The 24,537-nt window shown below is 50.4% G+C and overlaps 1 protein-coding gene and 1 long non-coding RNA gene across 8 annotated transcripts; one reads left to right on the plus strand and one right to left on the minus strand.

Annotated features, from left to right (window-relative positions):
* Nucleotides 1-426: 426 nt before the first annotated feature.
* LOC121140781 lies at nt 427-5,064 on the plus strand. Its single transcript, XR_005877694.1, has 3 exons — nt 427-1,885; nt 2,458-2,616; nt 4,670-5,064. It is a non-coding gene; the product is annotated as an uncharacterized LOC121140781 (long non-coding RNA).
* Patz1 (POZ/BTB and AT hook containing zinc finger 1) lies at nt 4,907-24,228 on the minus strand. Of its 7 annotated transcripts, XR_005877693.1 has the most exons (6): nt 22,510-24,228; nt 21,041-21,104; nt 19,838-19,929; nt 15,127-15,298; nt 7,673-7,745; nt 6,288-6,352 (listed from the first exon to the last, which is right to left on the minus strand). XR_005877693.1 is itself a non-coding variant. In XM_005068899.4 (5 exons), the coding sequence occupies exons 1-5, from the start codon at nt 23,778-23,780 to the stop codon at nt 5,934-5,936; spliced, it is 2,064 nt and encodes a 687-aa protein (XP_005068956.1). In that variant the 5' UTR covers nt 23,781-24,228; the 3' UTR covers nt 4,907-5,933. The 7 variants fall into 7 exon arrangements, 6 of the variants coding, with proteins under 6 accessions (XP_005068956.1, XP_005068957.1, XP_005068958.1 ...); XM_005068899.4 differs by lacking the exon at nt 19,838-19,929 and having other exon boundaries at nt 4,907-6,352; nt 7,673-7,810; XM_005068901.4 differs by lacking the exon at nt 19,838-19,929 and having other exon boundaries at nt 6,168-6,352.
* Between the last annotated feature and the right edge of the window lie 309 nt (nt 24,229-24,537).

The raw sequence follows: 24,537 nt of genomic DNA on the forward strand, positions 1-24,537 counted from the left end.
ACACAGCAGGCACACTAGCTGTCGTATAAGGTGGGGGCAAGGAAAACTGTAGACAGCAGCGATCATATTTTGGCCTCTGGAGTTCCTCAGATGAATAAGAAGAACTTTATAATCACTGGGCAGTGGTGGTACACACCACTGATCCCAGCACTCGGGAGGTAGAAGCAGGTGGATCTCTGCGAGTTTAAGACGAGCCTGGTCTACAGAGCAAGTTCCAGGATAGGCTCCAAAAGCTACACAGAGAAATCTTGTCTTGAAAAACAAAGCAAGCAAACACACACACACACACACACACACACACACACACACACACACACACACACAGACACACACACACAGACACACACACAGACACACACACAGACACACACACACACAGACACACACACAGACACACACACACACAGACACACACGCACACACACACACACACACACACACACACACACACACACACAGGGTAGAAAGTAAATTGGGTAGGCAGCCCTGGTAATGAGCACATTGGACCCCCTTGCATGGGTCCCCACAGAGCAGCCATGCTAGAGGATATGGCATTGCACTGTCTGGATCAATGAATTGATAGCAGACCACAAAGTCTCAAGCTTTGGGTTTCTGATCAGTCTAACTCACGAACCTTGAAGCTGCAAGCAGGAGGCCAAGTCCTGGTGTTGAGTAAAACCAGAAACCCTAAACAGGGTCAGGCCTAGCAAAGCATAAGCTGAGCTTGCAGTAAAATGGCAACTGGGGGCCCAAATCCAGCCTGACCTCAAAATCACTTGCTTAGTTTTATTTAACACTAAGTGCTTTACTTTGGAAGTTTTTGTGAACACAGCCCAAGCTGGCCTTGAACTCCCTATGTGGCTGAGGTTGGCCTTAAACTCTTCCTGTCTCCACCTCCCACATGCTGAGATTTTAAGCACGTGCCACTACACCCAATTTTTAAATGGTTGAAGTAATTTTGGCCTAATCTCTTGCTGTTTCTACTGTGAGCACAGTGTGTGACAAACTGCTTCACATTCCTGCCATTGACTGATCTTCAACATGGATTACACCCTCAAATTGCAAACTAAACGAACGGCCCCTTCCGGGATACCACAAACGCTTACCTGCTGGCACTGCACAGAAACAGTCTGCTCTTGCTCGGCCTCTCCACTGCAGCGAAGGTGTTTGATCAAAGAGGTCACAGTAAAGTGAAAGGAAGTTTATAAGTGTTTCCTCGTGTGCTCTACCAGGCATCAGTACCTTTGTTCTCCCAGCAGCCCTGGAAGAACTGTTTTCTTCTTTTTTAAACATGAGGAACTAGACACTGGTCACTCAGAAAGTGGTAGTGTGGGGGTCTGAACCAGGTTGGCTGTCTCATGGGATAACCATGAATCAGGGCATAGTGATGTCACCCAGAGAAGGGACACTGCTTAGGAGAGCAGCAGCACTTAAAGAAGGCTGTGCAAGACACACAGATTAGGATGGGGTGGGGGCTTCAAGCGGAAGACATGCTGGGGGGCAGAGCCAAGCACTCACGGCTAGGAGTAACCCGGGGCTCTAAGCTCCAGTTGGACAGGACAGCTGCAGAAAAGCCACGCCAGTCCCGTGGGAGGATGGCGCAAAAGAAACTCGGTCGCACTGCTGGGCTCCAGTCTCACTGGATTGCCTACAGCTGTTTAGAGCAAGCTGCTTAATCGTAAAATAGTGCTGCCTTTTTTGAGTGGCTTTGAATCGATACATCTGAAGGTTCAGGCAGGTGCTGGGCACCCTTAATGTGTCATTATTATTAATGGTTACTGTATTTATTTGGACCATAAATATTAAGGAAAAAAAGACCCACAAGTGAACTTGTGCTTGGTGACTACCAAGTAGGAAGCAACGGGTTAACCTGGGAAATCCAAAGGTAAGTTACATGCAGTTGGTTTTGGGGGAGTGGGGAGTGATGCTCAGAATGGGGGCCTGGATAGAAGCCATTTACTCATTCTCACAGGCAGGCGCTCCTGAGAATATTCTCTCCCGCTTTACCACAACCCTCCCAGTCATTCCTCTCATGCCCACTTCATAAGCAAAGAGGCTTGGAGAGTTGCCAGAATTGTAAAAAGTACCCCACAGCTGTATTCTGGAACTGCCACAGCCCACCTTGTTAAGTATCCAGATTCTACTTACTGGTGATCAAATTTCTCCATAGCTGTGTTCACTAGGGTCCCTTGGGGCATGGGATCTCCACGACCTTCCCAGGGTAATCTGTCATGGGAGCTGAGTACAGGGCCTCAGACTTGGCTTGTTCATGGCCCAGACTTTCCAGCAAAAGTTGGGCTAGCACTGTGGTGTGCCTGAGGACAAATCTACCTTTACTTCAGTAAAGCCCAGGGAAGGCTAGGATATGGCCTCAATCACTGGGGGTGGGGGGGTGCATAGTCTAAGGATGAAGAGCCTGCTTACCCCCCAGCTTCTGTGCCTGTTTCTCACTTGCAGGAAGTGGGCCATTAGTAACAGAACAAATTTCATGGTTGTGCTGAAGACTAAGAAGAGTCTTAGCTTGTGATGGTGGTCTGCTGATGAGGAAACTGTGGGTCAGAAATTTGCTCAGGAGCAAAAGCAAAAGTTCGCTATCCTGGACAAGTGTAAAGGAAGGTAGGTCAACACCCTTCATGGTCCACAGCTTTTCTGTCTGTGCATGGAGGGTACAGGTAGTTGGGGCAGGCAGGAGCACCTGCTTGTTTTGTCGTTCACTTCCTGCCATGAGACACTGATAGAAACTCTTTTATAACTACAGTCCCCACTTGCCCACGGCAAGGCTGGTGGTGCCCAATGTATAGAACTAAAAATGTGTTCAGAAGGACTCAGGCCAAACATGTCAAGTCCTTGGCTCAAGGCCAGGTCTGTACTTTAACACAAGTATAATTAGGTTGCAAATTCTGTAATAGTCACAAAGCCGCATGTCTGCAAAAATTCCAGCATGCTAAGTCAGCCTATCTTTGTCAATTCACATTAAATGGCCAATCCTCTATCCTATAGTCCGCAACGCCCAGCAAGTTACCCAAGAGTTCATGTAAATAGATGACTATTTTATAAATCTAGCCAGAAGGTTTTGCCTTTAAATCAGAAAAGTAATGTGGGGGGCGGGTTGGAGAGATGGCTCAATGGTTAAGAGCTTTGGCTGCTCTTCCAGAGGTCCTGAGTTCAATTCCCAGCAACCACATGGTGGCTCACAACCATCTATAGTGAGATCTGGCCTGCAGGCAGACATGCAGTCAGACCGCTATATATATAATAAATAAATAAATATTTAAAAAAAAAAAGAAAGAAAAGTAATGTGGGGGCTGGAGAGATGGCTCAGTGGTTAAGAGCACTGGCTGTTCTTCCAAAAGTCCTGAGTTCAATTTCTAGCAACCGCATGAAATTGAAGCTCTCTCTGGCATGCATTGCAGACAGAGCACTCATATCTAAAAAATACACAAATAAATAATTAAAGAAAGGCAACATGATGACTATTAACTCCACAACTAAGTGATTCTGCGCTTTTCCCTCCTGTTGTGATTATCTTTTCTCCTGTGTCACTACTCGTTTCTTTCTTCCTATTGGGGATCAAAGATTATTTCTATTCACTTGAGATTTCTCAAGATCCTTGGAGTGTTGGAAACCTGCCAGTCCCTCTTTCTATTGGTTTTTGTTCCCATTAATTCTCCTTAGTGGGGTTGAGAGATGGCTCAGTCAGATAACTGCTTGCCTTGAAAACATGAGACCCCAGCACCCATGTACAAAAATGCCAGACACGGTGGTGTGCACCTGTAACCCCAGAACTGGGAGACAAGCGAACCGGGCCTGCAGGCTAGCCAGCCTAGCCCACTTAGAGAACTCCAAGTCAGTGAAAGCACTTCCAAAAACAAGGTGGATGGCTGCCAGAACACTGGAGACTGTCCTCTGGCCTCCACATGCGCTCATCTGCACATACATAAGCACATACATACCCAGAACTAAGAATGTCTTCTCTTAAGCCGGGCGTTGGTGGCGCATGCCTTTAATCCCAGCACTCGGGAAGCAGAGGCAGGCGGATCTCTGTGAGTTCGAGGCCAGCCTGGTCTACAGAGCTAGTTCCAGGACAGCCTCCAAAACAATACAGAGAAACCCTGTCTCAAAAAACCAAAAAAAAAAAAAAAAAAAAAAAAAAAAAGAAAGAAAGAAAAAGAATGTCTTCTCTTCATACATCCACAACTAATGGACAACAAAACAAGCTGGGTAACGTGTGTCGGGGAGAACCTCAAGTGGCTATTTAGAGGCCCCTGGTCACAATATGCTTCTCCCTGCTATGTCTCTCCATAGTTCCAGCAGGTCATTGCCTTGAGTCCGCTCCTGAGTGCTAACACTTGCCTCGTTCCTTCCTGGGCCAGCCACCCTATCTACTAGCTGTCACTAACCCGTCACCTTTTGCTGTTTGCCTCTTGCTTGTTAACCTGCATGCTTGTTAACCGTCTCTCCCAGTAAGTCTTTTGTTTTTTTTTTTGTTTTGTTTTTCGAGACAGGGTTTCTCTGTGGCTTTGGAGGCTGTCCTGGAAATCTGTAGACCAGGCTGGCCTCGAACTCACAGAGATCCGCCTGCCTTTGCCTCCCGAGTGCTAGGATTAAAGGCATGCACCACCAACGCCCGGCTCCCAGTAAGTCTTAAGGGCTGTTTTGTTCATTACAGAGCCTGAAAACATACCTGGTACACAAGCAGTGAAAAGGACTGAATGTTTGCTGAGTAAATGAGTCCTGGAAACTTGTCTTTTGGTGGAAACATCTGCCCATTAGGCACAATGGAACTGATGCAATGGAGAAGAATGAGATCTCCTGGGAACCACACACTGCCCCTCTCCGACAGGGGGTACAATGTCCAAGTCCCAAAGACACCCCTGAAAAACTGGACTCAGGGGAACAGGCAGAGTATCGTACTAATGTTTTTAATATAGTCTGATCAGATCAATTCACATCACAAGGTCAACCTGGGTTTGCTCAAGTGTAACACAACCAAGGTACACAATGTTTCTACCTGAGGCTCTCCTACCTTCCTGGCCCCCAACACCATTAAAAACCTCTTCCTGACCAGACTGGAATTTTTTTTAAATTTTGCATAAAACTATTTCTTCCATAGACTTCAAACAACTAGCCAAGTTAATTATGGTACATCTAAACAAAGTTTAATACTAACCCTAATGTGTGACTGCGGTTTACAAAGAGCTCTGTGTCACCTGGGGTAGCTTTCAGTAGCAATTCACTACAACTGGTCCTAAAAATAACAGTAATAAGAATTAGAGAATCGAAACCCAACAGCAAGTTGAATGGTTAAAATCAAGTAAGAAACTGGAATTTGGGGTAGAGGTGTCCTCAGTAGATGAGCTTGTCCTGGCAATGAAGTCTTAGCTTCCAGCAGCTCAAGAAGACCAGGGCCAACCTCAAAGGGCTCTTAGAGGACACTCATCCTATGGTCCATGGGATGCTGTAGGTTTCTGGCTTCCTTAAAAATAGTTGGCCATAAGAGGGTAGAGACCCAACGGTAATTTCTTTTGAGAATATAGGAAGGGGTGGGGGGTGAAGAATTAAAGAAATGGGAAGGGACAAAAACAACCGAAGTCCAAGAATGTCTTGGAATTGAGGTTTAGAATCACCAAGAACTAAGCACCAGACCTAGAGGAACCAGGACTGGTGCTGGCGGAGACAACTATGTAGTGTTTTATGCCCTTGTCCCATACTGGGTCTCTCAAATATTTCTGCACAGAGTATCAGATGAGAGCTATTTCTAAGACCATTGGGAGGAATGGGTGATGGACAGGGAGGGGAGCAGGGTAGGGGCAGGGAGGGGTTAAAATGAATAAAAATCTCTCAGCTACAGAACCCAAAGACATCACTTCCCTCCGCATTCACAGCATTTCTCAGCAGTCCCCAAAGGCTGTTCTGTGGGGACACAGCATGTCTCACTTCCCTTCAGGCCCCATGGGCTGCTGGTCCACCTCAGGATCCACTAAAGATGATGCAAACGCTGACTGAACAATCTGAAATCCAAAGGACTCAAGAAGAGACATGTTCTGCTGGGGAGAGAAAGGTGAGCCCAGGGCAGGGCCCAAGTCCCCCAAAGGGCCCCCGAGGGCCCGGACATGCACCTTCTGGATGTGTTTGTTCAAGTAGGACTTAGAACGGAAGAAGCTCCCACATTCAGGGCATGGGTATTTCTTCTCCCCGTCAGACTCCATTTTGTTTTTAGGGACTGCCATGTCGCAGGAGAAAGAGCCGTTGGCACTCTGTTTCTCTGGCGTCTTCAGGTCACTGGCATCTGAGAGGTCACCATAGGAATCAGAGCTCTCAATCAGATCCTGATGTGAGCATTTCTGGCCTTCTATGAAAAAACAAAACAGGGAAGAGATGAGGCCAGGCATTGGAGCTGTCCCCTCCTGGAGGAGCCATGAGAGGCCAGCTAATAGGCTCTGGAGGGCCAGCTTTGGCCATTAACTAACCTGGCAGACCCCATGGAGGTTTGGCTGGTCTGTCTAGGAGCCTAGAATGTCTATGGGGGCAAGATGACAGTGTCCTGGGGCCACCAGCCTCCTTCACTGTAAACTCTTCATGCAGACGTGTGTATAGAGTTCACCATCATCTCAGCCTGCTTCAGAGAAGGAAGGCTAAGAAGGGATCCCTCCTACTTCTGCCCAAAACAACCCAGAGACGCCCCCCCCAATTCCTACATATCTCCAGAGGTGCCTACTCTGATTATGATGAGCAGACGTGTCAGTGGCTTGTACCCTGCATAGACCAGTGGCTAACTTCACAAAGCAGGCAAAACTAGAACCACAGACAGATCCTTTACTCAGCTAGCTCTTACTGATGGCTCAGACAGCAACCAGCCCGTACATGAGGCCTATACAACCTTTCCACTTCTGCAAAGATCTTCCAGGGCCATATAGCCAAAGTACACAGAAGAGCAGCAACTCTGAACTTAGTCGACCGGGTAGCTCCATCTACACCAAGAAATTGCCCTTACCACCCTGCCTTGCCTGGCCCACACTGGGGTCTACTACCAACTAGCAGCTTCCAGCCTGGGTCCAGAGAGCCATGCCAGGATGGGAGGTCTGTGATGGGAGCATGGAGCATGCCATCTCTACCATCTGCCACGCCCCTGGTGAAAAGACAACATCATGACACACATCCAAACACGAACCAACAAGGTAACAGTGAATCTGGAAACGCTTGTCAAACAAACCAACTCCAAATCAGAGGCTCATTTACTGCCATGCATCTCACAAATGCAGCCAGAGACTCTTTCGAAATGGCCACTTGTGGCAACCAACCACCAATACCATGGAAGAAGCCAGCCTTTGGCTCCCACCCACCCACAGAATCAACCAAGGAGAAAGTATTCAGCCACAGGTCCGGCAGGTAGTGGGTAGACCCAGAGTAACTCATCATGCAGTACTCCTCTTCCTGCCCTAGGGTAACCCTGCAGGGCTCCAGACAATGGGGGCTAGCCAAGAGGCAGGCGGGAAGGCTGGGAAGAGGAGGCAGGCTGGATCAGCAGTACCCTAAAGCCTCACTCACTGTTCTGGAGTGAGATTCCCGTGGAACTTTGTCCTGGAGAGCACTGCCTCCCCACCACCCGGCCCAGCGCCCCCACAACACAGTCTGCGCAGAGAAGCAAAGTGCAGAGCAAGGGGTCGCTTGCCTTTGTTGCCATAGGTCCTGGCGCAGTGGAACGCTGCTCCCCCATTCAGGATGGGTTCCTGGTGCCTGGAGACCTGGGGAAGGGGAACACCGTGGTGGGTTTTAACATGGACCTTTAAGTAGGAGGCAGAGGAGAAACCTAAACAAGACAAAAGGAGATGAGATCCCACAGCCAGCAAGAGATATCTCTCTGCTCCCCATGCCTTTTCTCTGGCAGCTCTGGTTAGCTCTCCCTGGTCAGCTGCACCTGGAAGGGGTTCTCTCCTTGGCTCAAAAACATCTGCAATCACATCAGGCCGTGAGGTCAGCATGGAGTGCCACTGTCCATGAGTCAGCTCCTCTGTAAAGGCTACATTGAAGGGCCCAGGCCAGCCACCTTGGCTTGCTTGGTGCCTCAGTACCAGGTGGTTTGAGTGATGTCACACAGGCCATGTCAGCTGTAGAGACCATGGCTAGAAATGTGGTCAGACAAGCATGTGGGGCTCCAGCCAGCAGAAGCCTGCTTAACACTTACAGGGAAACCCAATGGAGATAAAGGGAGATCCAAGGAAGCTTCCAGGGGTCCCCTTTCTTCTACCTGTTGGAGCATGCTCTATTTTAACTTTTCCAACTTCAGAACCACGATTTAAGAACTGGTTCCACCTTTTGAAGACCAGAGACGGAGTGGTCTTCTCGGTTTGGTTTAGGAGCATCCATCAGGTTCTCTCAGGATGATCTCTTAGAACAGCTCCATTTTACTCCTCACGCTTCAGGCAGTTTAAGGTAGAGTAGCTCAGGCTGGAAGAATGGGTCTTGGGCCAATTTCCACAAATGTCACAAGGGCTTGCAAAGAGGACAGCCACAGAATCAGGCAGGCCAATACGACTGACTTGAGTTTCACAGGAAAGAAGTATGCTGCAACTCCCACCACAGTCAAGGATCAAAGAGGACCTTTAGTAGGAACCAAAGCTTTTCAGTGTAATGCTCACTTAGTGTCAGTGCCCTGATTTTGTTCCGTTAATCCACTCCAGATCTGGCCAGCACATTCCTCAGGTACTTCTGCTTCCATTTAAGTTTGCTTTTTTACACTTTATAATTTTTGGTATTTTGAGACAGGATTTCTCCGTGGAGCCCTGACTGTCCTGGAACTCGCTCTGTAGACCAGGCTGGCCTCGAACTCAGAGATCCACCTGCCTCTGCACCGTCCCCCGCTCCAGTGCTGGGATTAAAGGCGTGTACCACTGCCACCACTACCTGGCTACATTTATTTATTTACTCAGGGTAGAGGTGGTGGTCAGAGGATGACTTGTAGAAGTGTGACTCTCAGGCATCCAACTCAGGTCTTCAGGCTTGGTGACAAGTGCCTTGACCCACTGACCCATCTTGCCTGCCCCTCCCCTTTTAAAATTAGTTACAGGATCACAGTGAGATTCCCCTGCTAAAGGGTCAGAGTTGGAAATGTAGTGTGTGATTTCTGCACAAAACTTGATTTTAAAGTGTGAACTGCAGCCAGGTGGATCTGTGAGTTCAAGGCCAGCCTGGCCCACAGAGTGAGTTCCAGGACAGCCTCAAAAAGCTACACAGAGAAACCCTGTCTCAAAAACACCAAAAGGGGGGGGCGGGAGTGAACTGCTATAGCACGTATTCATTCATTCTCTTGTTTTTGTTTTTTATTATATAGTCTAACTCTGTGGCCTAGACTTTCCCGAAATCGGTGGCATACTCCTGCTTCCCAAATGATGAGATTAGAGGAAGACTAACCATGCCCAGCTAGCTACATCTGAAATACTGCTCAAACTGTAACAAAGGTTCACTTTTTTGTTTTGGTTTTTTGAGACTCGATTTGTCTACGTAGGTTTGGCTGTCCTGGAACTTGCTCTGTAGACCACACTGGACTCAAAACTCAGAGTTCTGCCTGTTTTTGCCTCCTATCCACGGCCTAGCCAATTTTCAATGCTGATAGTATGCCAGGGCCCAACGTTTTGCATGAAGTAGTCTACAGAGTTCTCCAAATACTCTACCCATTGTAAATTATTATTATACCCATTTTACTGATGAATAAATGAGGCTTAGTGTGATAAAAGTAATTTTCATGCATATCAGTTTATGTATTTTTTGTTTGTTTATCCCAGGACAAGTTTTCTCTATATAATAATCCTGGCTGTCCTGGAACTCGCTCTCTAGACCAGGCTGGCCTCTGCCTCTGCCTCTGCCTCAGCCTCCCAAGTGCAGGGATTAAAGGTGTGTGCCACCACCGCCCATCACACATCAGATTCTTAATTTTTTTTCTCCTCAATCTCCCTTCTCCCAGCAGCTGCTGAGACCTTACTGCTTGTCTCTGTGTGATGTTTAGTCTTGGTCGTCAGCTTGACTATGCCTGGAATTAACTAAGACCCAAGCATCTGGGTACACCTGTATGGGACTTTTTAAATTAAGTCATCTGAAGTGAACCCACTTTTAGTCTGGTTCTTCTGAGGTGAGAAGATCCACCTTTAATCTGGGCCACACCTTCTGCTGGCAGCCTATATAAGGACATGGAAGAGGAAGCTTGCCTGATTGTTCTCACACTTAATGGCAAGTCCATTCCTTCACTGGCATTAGAGCCTACTTCTTTAGGATTCTGTCATATATTGACCAGCCTCATGAACTGAACAACTAATGGATTCTCAGACCTTCTGTTGGTAGACAGCCACTTTTGGGATAGCTGGAGCACAGCCTGTAAAATACTCTAATTAAGCACACGCGCGCGCGCACACACAATTTCATTCTATCAGTCTATCAGTTCTGTTCCTCTCTGACCATATATCCTGATATTTTTCTTTCACACTCTAGTAAAATTACCCTTGAGCTTCAAAACGAACATCAAAAAAGTCCTTTGGACTTGTGCAAGAGTTCATTATCACAACTGTGTGATAATGAATGTGTTAGAATGGGCTGCCAGGAAACAGAGGGCCGGCCTGTGGGAACCTTCTTTAGCAAATACTCCTGAGGATAGCAGATGATGGTGGCCCTCCAGGGAAATGTGTGATCAGAATATTCCTTTTCTTGACAAGAGTTACTTCAAAGATTGGCCTGGACCAGGTGCTAGTTGTCTAGCCTGCCTGGGGAGCAGTCTTGGGTTGTACTTAAGTGCTTGGCCTGGGGCCAGACATTCCTAGGAAGCAGGCTACAGTCAGGAATGGGTGGGCCAGGCTAAAGGGAAGAGGGCATTGTAAAGCCCTCTAACTAACACGCCAAACAGGACTCAGTGGTCCCAGAAACCAGCATCGAAACTTTCTGGTGATACAATGCTGCCACTTCACAAAAGAATTTTTCTTTGGTTTTTCATTTCTTTGGGGCCTCTGAAGTAGAATGAAGCCCCCTCAAGACATGCCAGAACAGGTCCACTACAATCAAAGTAAATGGGAGAAAAAGCACCAGGAATTATTATAGTCACTCTGTGTGGGGAGAGCTATCTACCAAGAAAATACAGCAGATACTGAATAAAAACATCCTGCATATTCCCAAAAAACATTCTGAGGAAAATGTGACTGGATCCTCTTGACTTTCCCTGGCTGCAGATGGCACTATCCATAGCAAACTTACTTGGAAAGTGGCAAGAACAGATCCACAGCTGCCACTTAAAGCCCACAACTTAAACACTGCAACTCAAGTCAAGTGTAGGGATGAAACAGAAGCTGAGTTTCTGAGCAGATCGTATCTTTGAGGCCAGATGTACTTAGCTGAGATTCTAAGTCCACCATCCTACTCACTGATTAACCAAGAGCCAAAGAGGCAGCTTGAGGTAGGGCCTCCGTGATGGAAGCACTGTGCACACATGACTGCTGCTATAAGTCTCTCTTCCTCCATAAATGAAGTCTGTTAATGGTGAAAGGCCGCTGTTCTTCAGTTATATTTCCTAACTGGTGTTCCTGCAATTCACATTCATGTCCATGCAGAGATTGGGGACTGCTTTTTCTGTGTCCAAATCCTGGAGGGGCCAAATCTAACATTACAGTGCATTAAGACTGCCAGTGAAGGAGAATGGCATGGAGCTACCTTGTACCCATGTGTTCATCTTTTTCTGTTTTTCCATACTGTTTCTTCTTGGCTGTCCTGGAACTCACTTTATAGACCAGGCTGGCCTTGAACTCAAGATCCTTCTGCCTCTGTCTCCTGAGTGCTGGAATCAAAGCTTGCGTCACCACACCCCTGGCCTCCTTTTCTCTGCAGGTGCGTGCATGTTTAAATTATTTTTATTTTATGTACATTGGTGTTTTGCCTTCAGGTATGTCTGTATGTCTGTATAGAGGGCATCAGATCCTCTGAACAAGAGTTGCATACAGTTGTGAGCTGCCACGTGTGGTGATATTTTATGATCTAATAAAGCTTGCCTGAAGATCAGAGTGCAGAGATAACCACACTAGTTAGCCATAGAGGCCAAACAGTGGTGGTCTCATACCTTTAATCCCAGCACTCAGGAGACAAAGGCAGATGGATCTCTGTTAGTTCAAGGCCACCCTGAGTTACCCAAAATTGATCCAGTCTAAAAGAGAGAGAGGCAAGTGGTGGTGACTCACACCTTTAATCCCAGGACTTGGGAGTCACAAGCCTTTAATGTCAGCACTAAGGAGGTGGAGACAGGAAAGCATATGACTGGGCAGAGAAAAGAATAAAAGGCAGGAGGAGACAGGAGCTCACTGCAGTCTGAGGACAGGATCGCCTCTTTGGTCTGAGCATTGGCAGAGGTACTCTAGTGGGTGGCTACTCTGCTTCTCTGACCCTTCTTCAGCTTTCACCCCCCATAGGTGACTCGAGTTTTTGTTATTAAGAACAATTAGAATTTGTGCTACAGCCATGTGGTGCTAGAAACTGAAGCCGGCTCCTCTGGAAGAGCAGACAGTGCTCTTAACCTCTGAGACATCTCTCCAGGCCCGGCCCGCCAAGTGCATTTTGTTGTTGTTTCTTCTGTTTTATTATAGAAGGGCTCGGCTGGCCTGGTACTTGCTATTTAACTCAGGCTAGCCTTGAGTTTATGAGAATACTCCTGCCACAGAAGTAGGCCACTAGATCTAAACTCGTCTCCTTTTTTTTGTTTTGTTTTTGTTTTTGTTTTTTGAGACAGGGTTTCTCTGTGACTTTGGAGGCTGTTCTGGAACTAGCTCTTGTAGACCAGGCTGGCCTCGAACTCACAGAGATCCACCTGCCTCTGCCTCCTGAGTCCTGGAATTAAAGGCATGCGCCACCAAAGCCCGGTTTGAACTCTTCTCCTTTATCTGTGACAAGATCTCACTGTGTAGCTTTGGCTGGCTTGGAATTTGAGCTACTGTCCTGTCTCAGTCTCTCAAATGCAAAGCTTACAAGCAAGAGTGCAAGTCTGAGGCCAGCCTGGGCTTCACAGCAAAGCTGGAAAGATGGCTCAGTGGTTAAAAGCACTCCTCTGTAACAGCATCCAACTTTGGTTCCTAGCACCCACATAATGGCTCACAACTACCTATAACTTCAGTTCTAGCGGATCCAAAGCCTTCCATGGTACATACCAATGCACATGGTACACACACACACACACACACACACACAATTTAAAAATATTTCAAAAAAAGTAACAAAGTATTATTGGACTGAAAGATGCAGAAGATGCCTGTAAAAGTTCACCTGATTCGGTCTTCCCTCCAGGTGCTCTATCACCGAATCACAATCCAGCTCTGAGAACATTCATTTATTTAAGCCTGATAACCTTGGTGGCACGGGGCAAAGGATGACACAGAGCCCCCTCATCCTCTTCCACCCTCGTTTATTTTGTTGGTGTCTGTGTGCTGCTGTCCCTTTTGGTCGTGCAGAGGCAGCATCCAGCTTTCCCTCACCCGAGAATGGCCGCAGCTGCTTCCTCCTCTGAGTCCCCAGCACAGGTTAGACCTGGAGGAACGGGTCTTCTGCTGTAGACTGCTCTCTAGCCTGTGACCCCACAGTCTCGGTGGGCTCTGGGTTTCCTCTTTGGAATTCCACACCTTAGGCGCATGGCTGGTGGCTGGTGTTCAAGTCCTCTTTGCAGCTCTTGAGGAAAGCCGTGTCCTTCGCTGCTGTCCTTCTCTGTCATCTGGCCTGGACTTTGGTTTTCTTAACATCCTTCACCACTTTTAGCAGTTCTCAGCTCTGCCAACCGAGCTAGTTCCAGGATTGGTAACTTCACAGGAAACTTAACAAAGTCCTGATGGCGCATCTTGGCAAATTTATATTTGGGGATACTCTCTGGAAGCCAGGTTAGGATGCAACAAGGCAAACCGAGCTTTCTAAGGCACCTGCCCTCACCACCCCACTGTTTGCTTCTAGAGGAAAGCAGGAAGCAGCAGCTAAAGCAGCTAGTGGTTGCATTCACAGATTTCCTAGTGGAACAGGAATCAATACTATGCCAATCAAGGCAAATCTGAGGGTGTGTGTCGTCTCTAAAAGGCACCTTGTTCCAGGACTCCAAGAAAACATCTACCCAGCTGAGTACCTCCATCAAGAACTTTGGGACAAACGGAGACAGCACCCTGCAGAGGTCTTGTGCCTTGTCCAAACCAGACTATCAGGAAGCAGCATCAAACCATTTCACCATTTTACAACGTAAGGAGGGGTGTCCCAACGATGCAAGTCCTGGGATCCAGAGAACTCAGCTACCTTCTGTTGGGGTCCTCACGGCAACCCCATGAGATGGAAGGGGCTGTGTCTCCTGATCCCTGGTTCGATATTGAACCCATTAAGTCAGATCCTAGACTTACAAAAACCCTGCCACAAGAGTGCCCCAGGAAACAACAAGTAACATGCCCAGCTGGCCAAAGCAAGCACAGAAGGAGGCCAAAGAGACAGCCTCGCCCCAACTTCCCTCAGCACGACACTGCTGCAAAGAAACTCCCAGCACTTCCAACAGCCAACTCTACTCAGCAGAGCCTCAGGGTCAAGCCCGATGCCATCCAACGTCACACTGCTGCCTCGGCTAGATACTACATAGGCCAACCTTAGCCTCAAGCGCACTGCCCTGCTCAGAGCACCTTCTACCTGTGTCTTTCATCAAGGCCACAATCTGTTTGAAATCTCTTTTAAACATTTATGCTAGAAATTTTTTGTCTCTTGCTCATCTCCAGATCCAGCCTCCTTCCCTGGCTGTTGAATCTCATATGCCAGTGAGTGTGCTATCAGGACCCTTTTATAGCCCATTCAGGTTAATAACTCCTAGCCAACCTCTGTTTAGGGTATCTGTGAATCCGTCCATCCTGCCACTGGGGCAGGTGTATTAGACCCAGAGCATGGGGCATCACCATCTTTCCTTCTGTTCCCACCATTAAGTCTCTTGGGACCTTTTAAGCACCCAAGCCTCTCAGAAAGGAAAAGGTTTCAAACAACTAGCTGAGTGATGTGCTCAAAGCCTGCATGAGGCCATTTCTCATTCAGTGGGGAGGGCGGGCTCCCCACAAGATCAGGCCCATCCTCTGAAGTGAGGAAACAGTGGGGAGTTACCTCGGTTACAGATGCTGCAGAAGTTGCTAGGCCCCTCGCTGTGCTTCTTCAGGTGGTCTGCCATGTACGCTGCCCGTAGGTACTTCCCACATACCTGGCAAGGTACCTTGTCTTCGTGACAGGCCAGGTGGGAGCGCAGGCGGTCTCGAGTAGCAAAAGAGGCATTGCAGGTCTGAGTGTAGAAAGGAAAGCAGGATGAGGAACAACAGGTATCTCACACTTGACCGAGTACACCAGGAGGCAAAGCCCTGTTCCTGGTCATCTTGGGAAATCAGTCCCTTTAGAAAGCTGGAGGGCTCAGCTAAGGCTTCACACACAGTGCCAAGTGGCTGTCCTTCCTTCCCACAGTGCTGTTTCCTAGGATATGAGTTGGGATTATTGGTTCTTCACCACAGACAAGCTCAAAATATGACCAGCTAAGTCCTATGCTGCTCCAACTGAGTGAAAAGTTAATATTTGTTCATTTTTTTTCTCCCCACCCCCTTGGACTTTTCAGACAAGAGTCTCATGCAACTCAGGCTAACCTCAAACCCTAAGAAGCTGAACTTGACCTTGAACTGCTCGTCTTTCTGCAGTGCTGGGTCACAGGTGTGCACCTTCACTTATTCATTCTTAACCACAAAACACTAACTTTAGGAGCACTGGCTATGAGCAAATTGCAGCACACAAACCAGTCTTCCTGTTCCCCATCCCAGATTTCCCCTTACTGCTTTATACAAAGAATCCTATGCATTTGTTTCATTCAAGTATGACATTTGTCTTGGCCACAGGGAAATGGAAAGGCAAGACAAAGTACAAAGATAACACTTCACAATATGCTTGTAATGTGAATTTAAAAAGCAGCTTATAAAATAAGTGATAGCGTCGGTTCTGCTGTGAGAATGGAGAAAGTAGGCTTCTGGCATTAAGAGCATTTGAGCAGTGTTATGGTGGGGAAATGATGGTAAGAACAGTGGCACCGGCCTGCAGCATTGACCAAGCAGGCTCTGAGCTCAGACTGACAGAGACGTTTGTCCGATGCGGTTCATCCATACAGCAGTCCCCCAAGGCAGGCTGCTAGCCCTGCACTCTAGGAGTCTGCAAGCACGGAACGGCACAGCCCAGCTGACTCACAGCCAGGCCCTACAGCCGTGAAGTCACAGAACCCATGCCCTGAGAATGAGGGCCTAGCTTCCTAGCAATTATCTGTCCCCAACATCCCTTCCTTTGTTCGGGCCTGCAAAGGCTGGGGTGCCTTGGGGAACACAGAATGTCTCAAAGCCTTGAAAAGAGGTGGATCCATGGAGATGCTTCAGGGGCTAGAGTCAAATTGAACTTTAATTTCTTTTCCCTGTGTGTGCTCTCTGCTTTAGGAGTGTAAGAAAAAGCAACTTCCATATCTGAGGGTGCTGCTATTAATTCAGCGACAGGGTGCCACCCCATTAACTTGCCAGAGTGGAGCTGCCTCTATTTCCTGTTTAGAAGTGGATCTTGATAACCTGAAATCTCAAGGTAAGTGTCTGGACACCGTCACCACACACACACACACACACACACACACACACACACACACACACACACACACACACACCTCCTTCCTGTACAAAGCATGAAGCCGACAGCGATGCCATGGAGGTGGACGCCGCCACCATTTGCCTCCTCAGCCTCTGACCTCTGCACCAGCACAAGCCTCCTGCTCCCTGTCATCACAAGTAAACAGTACTAACTTAAACAGGTCACCCTCGTGACATTCTGCTTTTATGTTTTTCTGTTTAATTCTTTGTCAAACGAGGAAGCTAACTTTAGAAAGTGAACGTGCCCAAGGTTCAAGTAATAATAAAGGAGCAATCTAAACACCCTGGTCAGACCAGTCTCCAAGCCATCTTCCAGCTACACAGAGGTCTCAGCTAATCTATAGCTGGGCAGACAGGTGCCCTGTGAGGATGCAGGACACTGAGTTGAGAACTGGCCTCAAGTCTATACCTTATCATTTCTGAAGCCAATACAGGTACATCCCATATAAGAAAGGTGTTGACCCTGACCCTATATACTTGGTATCCAGTCTGTCCTGGGGCAAGGATGTACAGGCAAACTCCAGCACCCGGGCACCCAGAAAGCATCTTGGATATTCAGTCACAGGAGGACCCAACTCAGGGACATCATCATGGCCAGTGACAGGCCACAGTGAGAGGAGAATTCAGACTCTTCCACTACAGCAGGGCCTCTCATAAACACCTGTGGGGAAGAGGTGGACACGCTCATCACCCAGGGACAAGAGCTAAGCTCTACCGAAGATCCCACAGCTACCCTACCCCTGCAGCTGTGGGAGTAGGGGTGTTTGGTTTAGTTTTTTGAAACAAGGTATCACCATGTAGCCCTGGCTGTCCTATAACTCATTCTGTAGACCAGGCTGGCCTTGAACGCGGAGGTCCGTCCACTTGCCTCCTTCCCAAGTAAGGACAAGAAAGTTTTAAACCTCAGAACTGAAAGGTGCTAACATGAACCAGGTGGGAGTCTTCAGTATGTCTTCCTTTTTCCAGGGAAAGGATGTCTGAGGCATGAAAGACACTTTGTTTGTCTTGACAACCATTTGCGATCTTCAAGGCTTTGCCCTGTCATACTTTGGTACCCAAGGTAATGGACAGCCAACCCTAGATTATCCCCAAATGGATTAAATATTTGGGAATTAACTAAACAAAATTAAAATCGCAGATGCAGCTGGCTTTTTTACCCTGTCCTCTACTGATTATCTCTCAAGGAATAAGGCTAACTTCACCCGGAGCAAACATAATTAGGAATGCCAATCTCCTATTGGATAAAGAAGCCACAACAGAAACTACCACCTTGCTACAAAGCCAAACTAAAGTAGCTGTTGCCTTCCCTGTTCAATTGACACTCTGTAGCTAGAGTCCCCAGGCTTTTCTGTGTGAGTCCAAGTCTGGGCCAACCAGAACTTCAGACAGCACAGAACACAAAAGAGGCTGGTCACATGACTCAGGAAAGAGAAGAGGCTAAGGGAAACAGACCTTACTTAAAGAGGACATCTAGAACCTGAAACTCAGAAGAAAGAACTCCCCATCGTGCAGACAGGGAGTAAACAGAAGGACCCTGAACGGGAGTCAGCCAACAGCCCAGTATGACTGCCTGCTGGCCTGAAGTGCCTACTGTGCCCACAGCCAAGGTTCACACAGTCTGCTACTATTAGAAGGCACATCATCACCAGTCACCGCTGAGCCTATCACGCCTAGCGCTCAACCCACCACATTTTCTAAAGCTTTCAGTTCTGAGTGGGGCAGCTGGAGGATGGGACCCCAGGAACACTAATAGGCATCCTCAACCCTAGGAGGCCTTAGCAGTCTGGAAGCCAAGGAAATATCTAAGGGTAACATATGAAAGTCCAGCTCAACTGGTCTTAACCCCTTTGTCTTGAATGTACCCCACACACACACACTCATCCTTGTCTGGCCAGCCTCAGACATGGGGCCACCAGAAGCAATGGGAGAGGCCTAAGACACTGCAGCCTCTCAGCTCTGGCTGAGTTCCAGGCAAGGACAAAGGCTGGGGCTTGTGAGGCAGTTAAGGAGACTCACGCCCGAGGCTCCCTGCCTGCCCATTACCTTCAAAAGGCTTTTCTATCAGTCTGAGCATCCCTGAAGTTTTAACCGGGCCTAGGGTGTGACAGCCAGCACATCATACCCTGCTGGGTCCTCTTTAGAAGGATATGGCTACAGGGTCAGGTCTGTGAGAGTGTGTGCTGAAGGGCAGAGACAGGGCAGGGGCTGGCTCATACACCAAGGGACAATGATGCCAGTTGTTATGACAGACCAAGGACAAAACACACAAAGCCTCAAATGTTAGAATGAAAACTTTTATCATCACTCCTGATCTCCCTGCAGAGTCTGCAGGGGCCAAGGAACACACCAAAGGGACCTGGGGGAGGGAGTATCTATCTGCTTTGTCAGCCCCTAAAGCCATGTATCAATACAAAGCTACTGGTTAGTTTAGTTCTGAGCAGACCAGCTTTAAAAAACCCTCAAGCATGAGCATCTAACTCATCAGGCAGAAACGACAGCAGGGCCTTATGAGGAGGAAAAGCACAAGAGCACAGCAGCCCCTCAGTGAAACAGGGCCAGAGGCTTCTCCTCAGACGGTGGAGTGACTCCCGGGTGGGAGAGCGAGCAGGTGGCCAGAAACCCCTTCAGTATGGAAAATGAGGCCAGGGGCAGAGAGGCACTCAAGCTGGGACTTAGCTCCTGAGCATTGCCAACTTCCAGTCACCCAGACAAAGTTGCTTGCCCAGGGTACCGCCTGTCAAGGCAGGGGGAGGGGAGACAACAATGTTGAGAAAGAAACTTGGAGGCTACGGGGGCATTCAGAAAGATGCTCCTTGCCATCACCATTTGAGAGCGTCAAGCTGGGGGAGTACTTTAGGACATCTTGGGAAAATCTGGGAATGGTGGGCAGACACCATCTTGCTGGCCTCTCCCAAAAGCAGGGGTCTCTAGCCAGCCACCACTCCCCTCCACCTCTCCAGAAGGACCCGGGCTAGCCCACTGGCCACTGAGTAAAGGCCCGGCTGCCCTCTGGGGTTGTCCAACCCTGCCTGAGGTATCCTGGCGGAGCCGGGCAGAAGAGAGCATTGCTGGAGTGTGCTGGGCTCAGGTTTTCAATGGCTGGGAAGGACTTTTTTAGAGAGAGGGAAAAGGCGGTATCAGGAACTGAATGGGACGACCTCCACAAAGCAGGCTGGGCAAAGTCCCATGATGGCAGGTCGCTAGGAAGAGGTTCCAGGGGCGGCAGGCCGCTGCTGCTCCCAACCCACACCTGGAAAAAGGGCAGAGAGTGCAGGTTACCCCCCCAAGCCACAGGGCACACCCCCACTGCCCTCTGGGCTCCTCCTATCCTGCCTGGGGTTGCTCAGCACACTACCTGGGAGTCAGAATGTGCTCTGTGACAACAGAATCAGATGGAGAGGCAGAAAGCAGCAAGGCAAAGAGATCCCAGCAGGCCTGTCTTGAGTCAGCATCCTTGGGAGAGGCTGCCTAGTCATGCATCTATGATCAATGCTAGTCCTTGGAGCTCTGTCATCCTGTACATATCCATTCCTTCCTCTAAATCTCCCAGAACCTGCCCTTGCCAACAGGTTAGAAGTAACTATCCCTGTCGGAGGCTGTAGGAGTCTCTCACAGGGTCACAGCACTGCCTTGCATCAGCTGAACCACTTGCCATAGTACAAGACACAACCATGAAGACAGTAGCGTATTTTTCGTCACATGTAAATGCTCAGAGGCCAGGAAAAAAAAGTCCTTTTTCCAGGTGCCAGCAGAGCCCCCAGATAGAACTAAAGCAGACAGGGGAAGTCCAGCCCAGCCTTCGCTGCATGGTTCCACACTGGAAGAGAATGCCTTGCTCTTGCTGCTTGTTGGAGATGGGACCACCCTCTCCCTACCTCCAGCCTCTCCTAATGTCATGCTTTCTCCACTGATGGAACCCGAGTTCCCACTCAGCTCAAATCAGGGGAAGGGTTGTTGGTTGGGCCACCAGAAGCCCTTTTGAAATCCCTACAGTTGGTACAAACTACTGGGAGCCAGCAGTCAGGCCCAGCAAAGTGTCAGACCCACCAGGACAACACTTGTTCAGCGTGGCCCACCAGCCAGGAGCCCGAGAAGGCCAGGACAGGAAAGCTAAGCAATAGAACAGAGGTAAAGGCTGGAAACCAGAACCAAGTAACCAAGAAAGAGGATCTCAGCCCTGGGGGAAGCAAAGGGGACTGGGGTATAGAACAAAGGAGGACAGTGGGAGGGCATGGGAGAGACAGAGGAAGGTGTATGCAAAGCAGTGGCCAGTCAGCTGGTCCATACAGCAGGCTTGCTCAGGGCCAAGGCCCGGAGAGCAGCAACACCTCCACCCAACTATACCATGGCCCAGTCCCTACCTGACACTTGTGAGGTCGCTCAGAAGTATGCACCTGCTTGATATGTCCATTCAAGTGGTCAGGCCTGGAAAAGAGAGCAACAGACTTTAAAAACAACACATTGAAAAAGATGGGCCAAATTGGGCCAGTTTCCCTCCCTCATCCATGCCTGAGCCCCCCCTACCCACCCAGGGAGGACTCCACCCCAGCAAGACAAAGACAAGTCATCACCAAGCTCTGGCTCCCAGGGCCCAAGTATCTCAGCCATTTCCCCCCCTGGGGGGAGGGGAAGCAAATGTTTCACTCTTGATCTGGCTAACCCCACCCCACCCACCCCACCCCCAGTAGAAATTCAATGACTCTTAGGACCTGAGGCAGCAGCTTTAGAATGACACAGGGAAGCCTTGCCCAGCCTTTCAGGGAGGGGGTGTGGGACTCATTGTCCAGACTAAAGCCCCTTAGAAGCTCTGCGTTCCCCTCCCCCCAGCCTCTCCCGCCACAGCAGCCAATGAATGCCACCCGGATGGAATTCAGTCCCCAGAGGCCAGGGATGGAGTCTTAAGTCCCCAGCTGGGCTGGCAAGCCAGATGCCCGCCAGAGCAGGTGGGCAGGGGCTGTCTGACCGGTAAGACTGGTTGGAAGCTGGGGCCCCTCTGAGGGAATTCCCTGTCTTTAAACTCACACACATGAAAGGTCCTCAGGATTCCAATTAAAACCAGCCCTTTATTCAATATTCTCAAACTAGAAAAAAAACCACAACCCTCTGCTCCCAGGAAGTCCTCGGTCCCAAAGAAGGCTCACTAAAAGTTAAAAAGAGGGTCTCTGCCTTTCGTTCCGTCCTGAGAACAGACAGAGGACCTGTGGGTTCACTGGATTCTAGAGCCAGCAGGTCAGAGCCCATCAGATTCCAGTATTACTACGGCAAAACGGCCTTGAGCAGCCGGCTTTATGCCTCTCAATCCTAGGGTCACAAGAGGGGCAAAGCTGGAGACTCCAGCTACAGGGTGGGCCACTCAAACAGTCGTGGAGGATCTGGGCCTCGGGAGTGTAGGGAGTCCCAGACGCACTTGTTCAGCCCCTCCCTCCGCAGCCATTCAGGCGGGGAAAGTCGAGGGAGGAGCCCAGCCTCCCGCCCCCAGAGGGGGCCCCACGCCTGGTGCCGGAAACACAAAGGGAACCGGGGAGAAGAATAGGGAGGCCCAATGGCTCTGGCCTGAGGAATCCGGCCCCTTCCCACAGGCCCCCGGAGGGTGAGGATAGTAGTGCTCTGCTGCCGGAGAACTTGCCTGAAGAGACCCATGCAGCTCTTGGCCGCACCATCTCAAAGCCGGGAGTCTTAAAACATTTTATTTAAACATGGCATGCCCTGTTAAGGTCCAGTGACCTTACACCCCCCAAAATCCACATCCCCAGATGCTAGCAAGGAACTGTCTCAAAAGGCGTAACTAAGATAGCACACAGCAGAGAGTGGGGGAGGGGGCATTCCTCACCTGGAGAAGCCTTTCCCACAGCTCTGGCAGATGTACGGCTTGCCCACTGACCCATCATGGGACCTCACATGGTAGGACATGCGGTCTTTTCTCTTGAACCGCAGACCACACACCGGACAGGAGTACGGCTTCTCCCCAGAGTGGGACAGCTTATGCCGGTTAAGATGGTACACGTCACGGAATATTTTGCCACAGATCTCACAAGCCACCTGCTTCCTGGTCCGGCTCCTCTTTCTGGGGCCGTCGGGGTCCTCGGAGATGGGTAGCCCATTCTCACCCAGCCTTGTAGGAGGAAGATCGATATAGCCCAACTGGAGGCTCGTGACGCCGTGCTGGGCCTCATGCTGCCGGAGCCGATTGGCATCAGTGAACACCTTCCCGCACAGGCCACAAGGAAGGATGCCTGCTTCTCTCAAGCCCCCTGGAGACCCAAACATGGAGTCCAGCAGGTTGGCCTTCCTAGGACGCCCCCGGCCTCGCTTGCCAGTCAGTGGAGGAGCACTGGATGCCACATTGGGGAATGGAGAAGTCAGCAGTTGGGGGGACAGGGGTCCAGCCACCATGGGCAAGCGGTCCACCCCAGGTAACACAGGCAGGGAAGCTTGGCCTGCAATAGCTGCACCTGTGGCCCTGGCAGCTTCTTCCTCGGGCTGCATACTGCCAGCTATACCGTTACTGTTGGCTGCCAAGGCTGCCCCATTGGTCATGTCCAAAGGGAAGCCCAAGTCAGATGTCCCAGGAGGGCGAAAGAGCATGATATCAGCCCGGGCAGGGGGCACCAGGATCTGCACGTTGGACTGTTTGATGACTTCCTGACAGATCTCGATGACCGACCTCATCAGCAGGAACTTGGCGGCCGTCATGAGCTCAGGGAAGCTCTCGAGGCGCACTACAATCCGGGACGTGTAAGCGAAGTCCAGGATGTCTCCGAACACTTTGGAACTGATGGTGTGCATCTCCAGCTCGCGGCTGCCTCCAGTTCCTGCGCCCGGAGCCGCCGCAGCGCCTCCCACATCAGCAGGACCCCCGTCTGCAGCTCCACCGTCACCCAACTGGGCGCTGAACACAGACTCAAAGTACTCGCTGCAGGCAGCCAGTACGGCGCGGTGCGCCGGGAAGCTCTCGTCGCCCACTCGTAGGAGCACGTCGCAAAAGCGCCCGCCGTTTTTGCGTTGCTGGTTCAGGTTGTGCAGCATCTCCGTACTGTGTCTGCTCACCTGGTAGGTGTAGCAGCCCGACGGGCCGCAGGAAGCGTCGTTGACCCGCTCCATGGCCGCTGCCCCCTCCCCGCTAGCCGGGTCGGGCACCCGCAGGTCCCCAGTCCTTTCCCCTAGGCAGCAAGACGCCTTGGTTCAACGGACAAGTCACACTCCCCACACGTGCGGCCCGGGGCTCAGTAGTTCTCGCAGGTGCGCCCAGCGCACACGCCCCCTGCCCGAATCAGAAACAGTCTAGACCCAGCGGTGCACTGCCCCCCACATAGCCACCACCCCCCGCCGGACCCGGCGCTGCACTCGCTCTCCGCTTGCCCGCCTCCCTTTCTCGGTCTACCTTCCAGGGGGTAAACCAGCGAAGAGGTGCGCCCCTCCTGCAAACGCGGCCGCCACCTCCCCTCCCGCCCGCCAGGCGGCGCCGGCGCGCGGCCAAAAGGCGCGCGCGCGCAGGGAGGAGGGGTCCGCCGCGCAAGCGCAAGCGCGCGCTCCGAGGCTTTTCCCGGGCCCGCTGGGGGCGCGCGCTGCGTCCCCTGCAAAGCGCGAGCCGGGGCGGGGGCGCCGGAGCAAAGGAAACAAAAGGCGAAGGCGAAGGCGGCGGTCGGCGCGCACTGGGGCGGTGGCGTAGGCCGGGTCTTGGAGCCCGGCGAAGGCGGCGGCCGAAGCGAGTGGGTGGCAGCGGCAGGGTGGGCCCTTCCCCAGGCCAGGCACGGGTGGTGGCGGAGCGGCGGCGCTGCGGCCCCAGGCTCCGTGCGTTCGGAACGGAGGAAAGATGGCAGCGGCTGCACTTCCTCTTGCACTTTCACCCCTGGGGGGA

Source organism: Mesocricetus auratus, unplaced genomic scaffold (assembly GCF_017639785.1).
Source record: "Mesocricetus auratus isolate SY011 unplaced genomic scaffold, BCM_Maur_2.0 Super-Scaffold_100006, whole genome shotgun sequence".
Lineage (NCBI taxonomy): Eukaryota > Metazoa > Chordata > Mammalia > Rodentia > Cricetidae > Mesocricetus > Mesocricetus auratus.

Coding starts and splice junctions, on each gene's coding strand:
- Patz1 (XM_005068899.4), bottom strand. CDS start 23,780: ATGGAGCGGGTCAACGACGCTTCCTGCGGCCCGTCGGGCTGCTACACC. Junction 21,105..22,509: donor TGTGGGAAAGGCTTCTCCAG/GTGAGGAATGCC, acceptor TCTCTTTTCCAG/GCCTGACCACTTGAATGGAC. Junction 7,811..15,126: donor CTGCAGCATCTGTAACCGAG/GTAACTCCCCAC, acceptor TGTCTTGTTTAG/GTTTCTCCTCTGCCTCCTAC.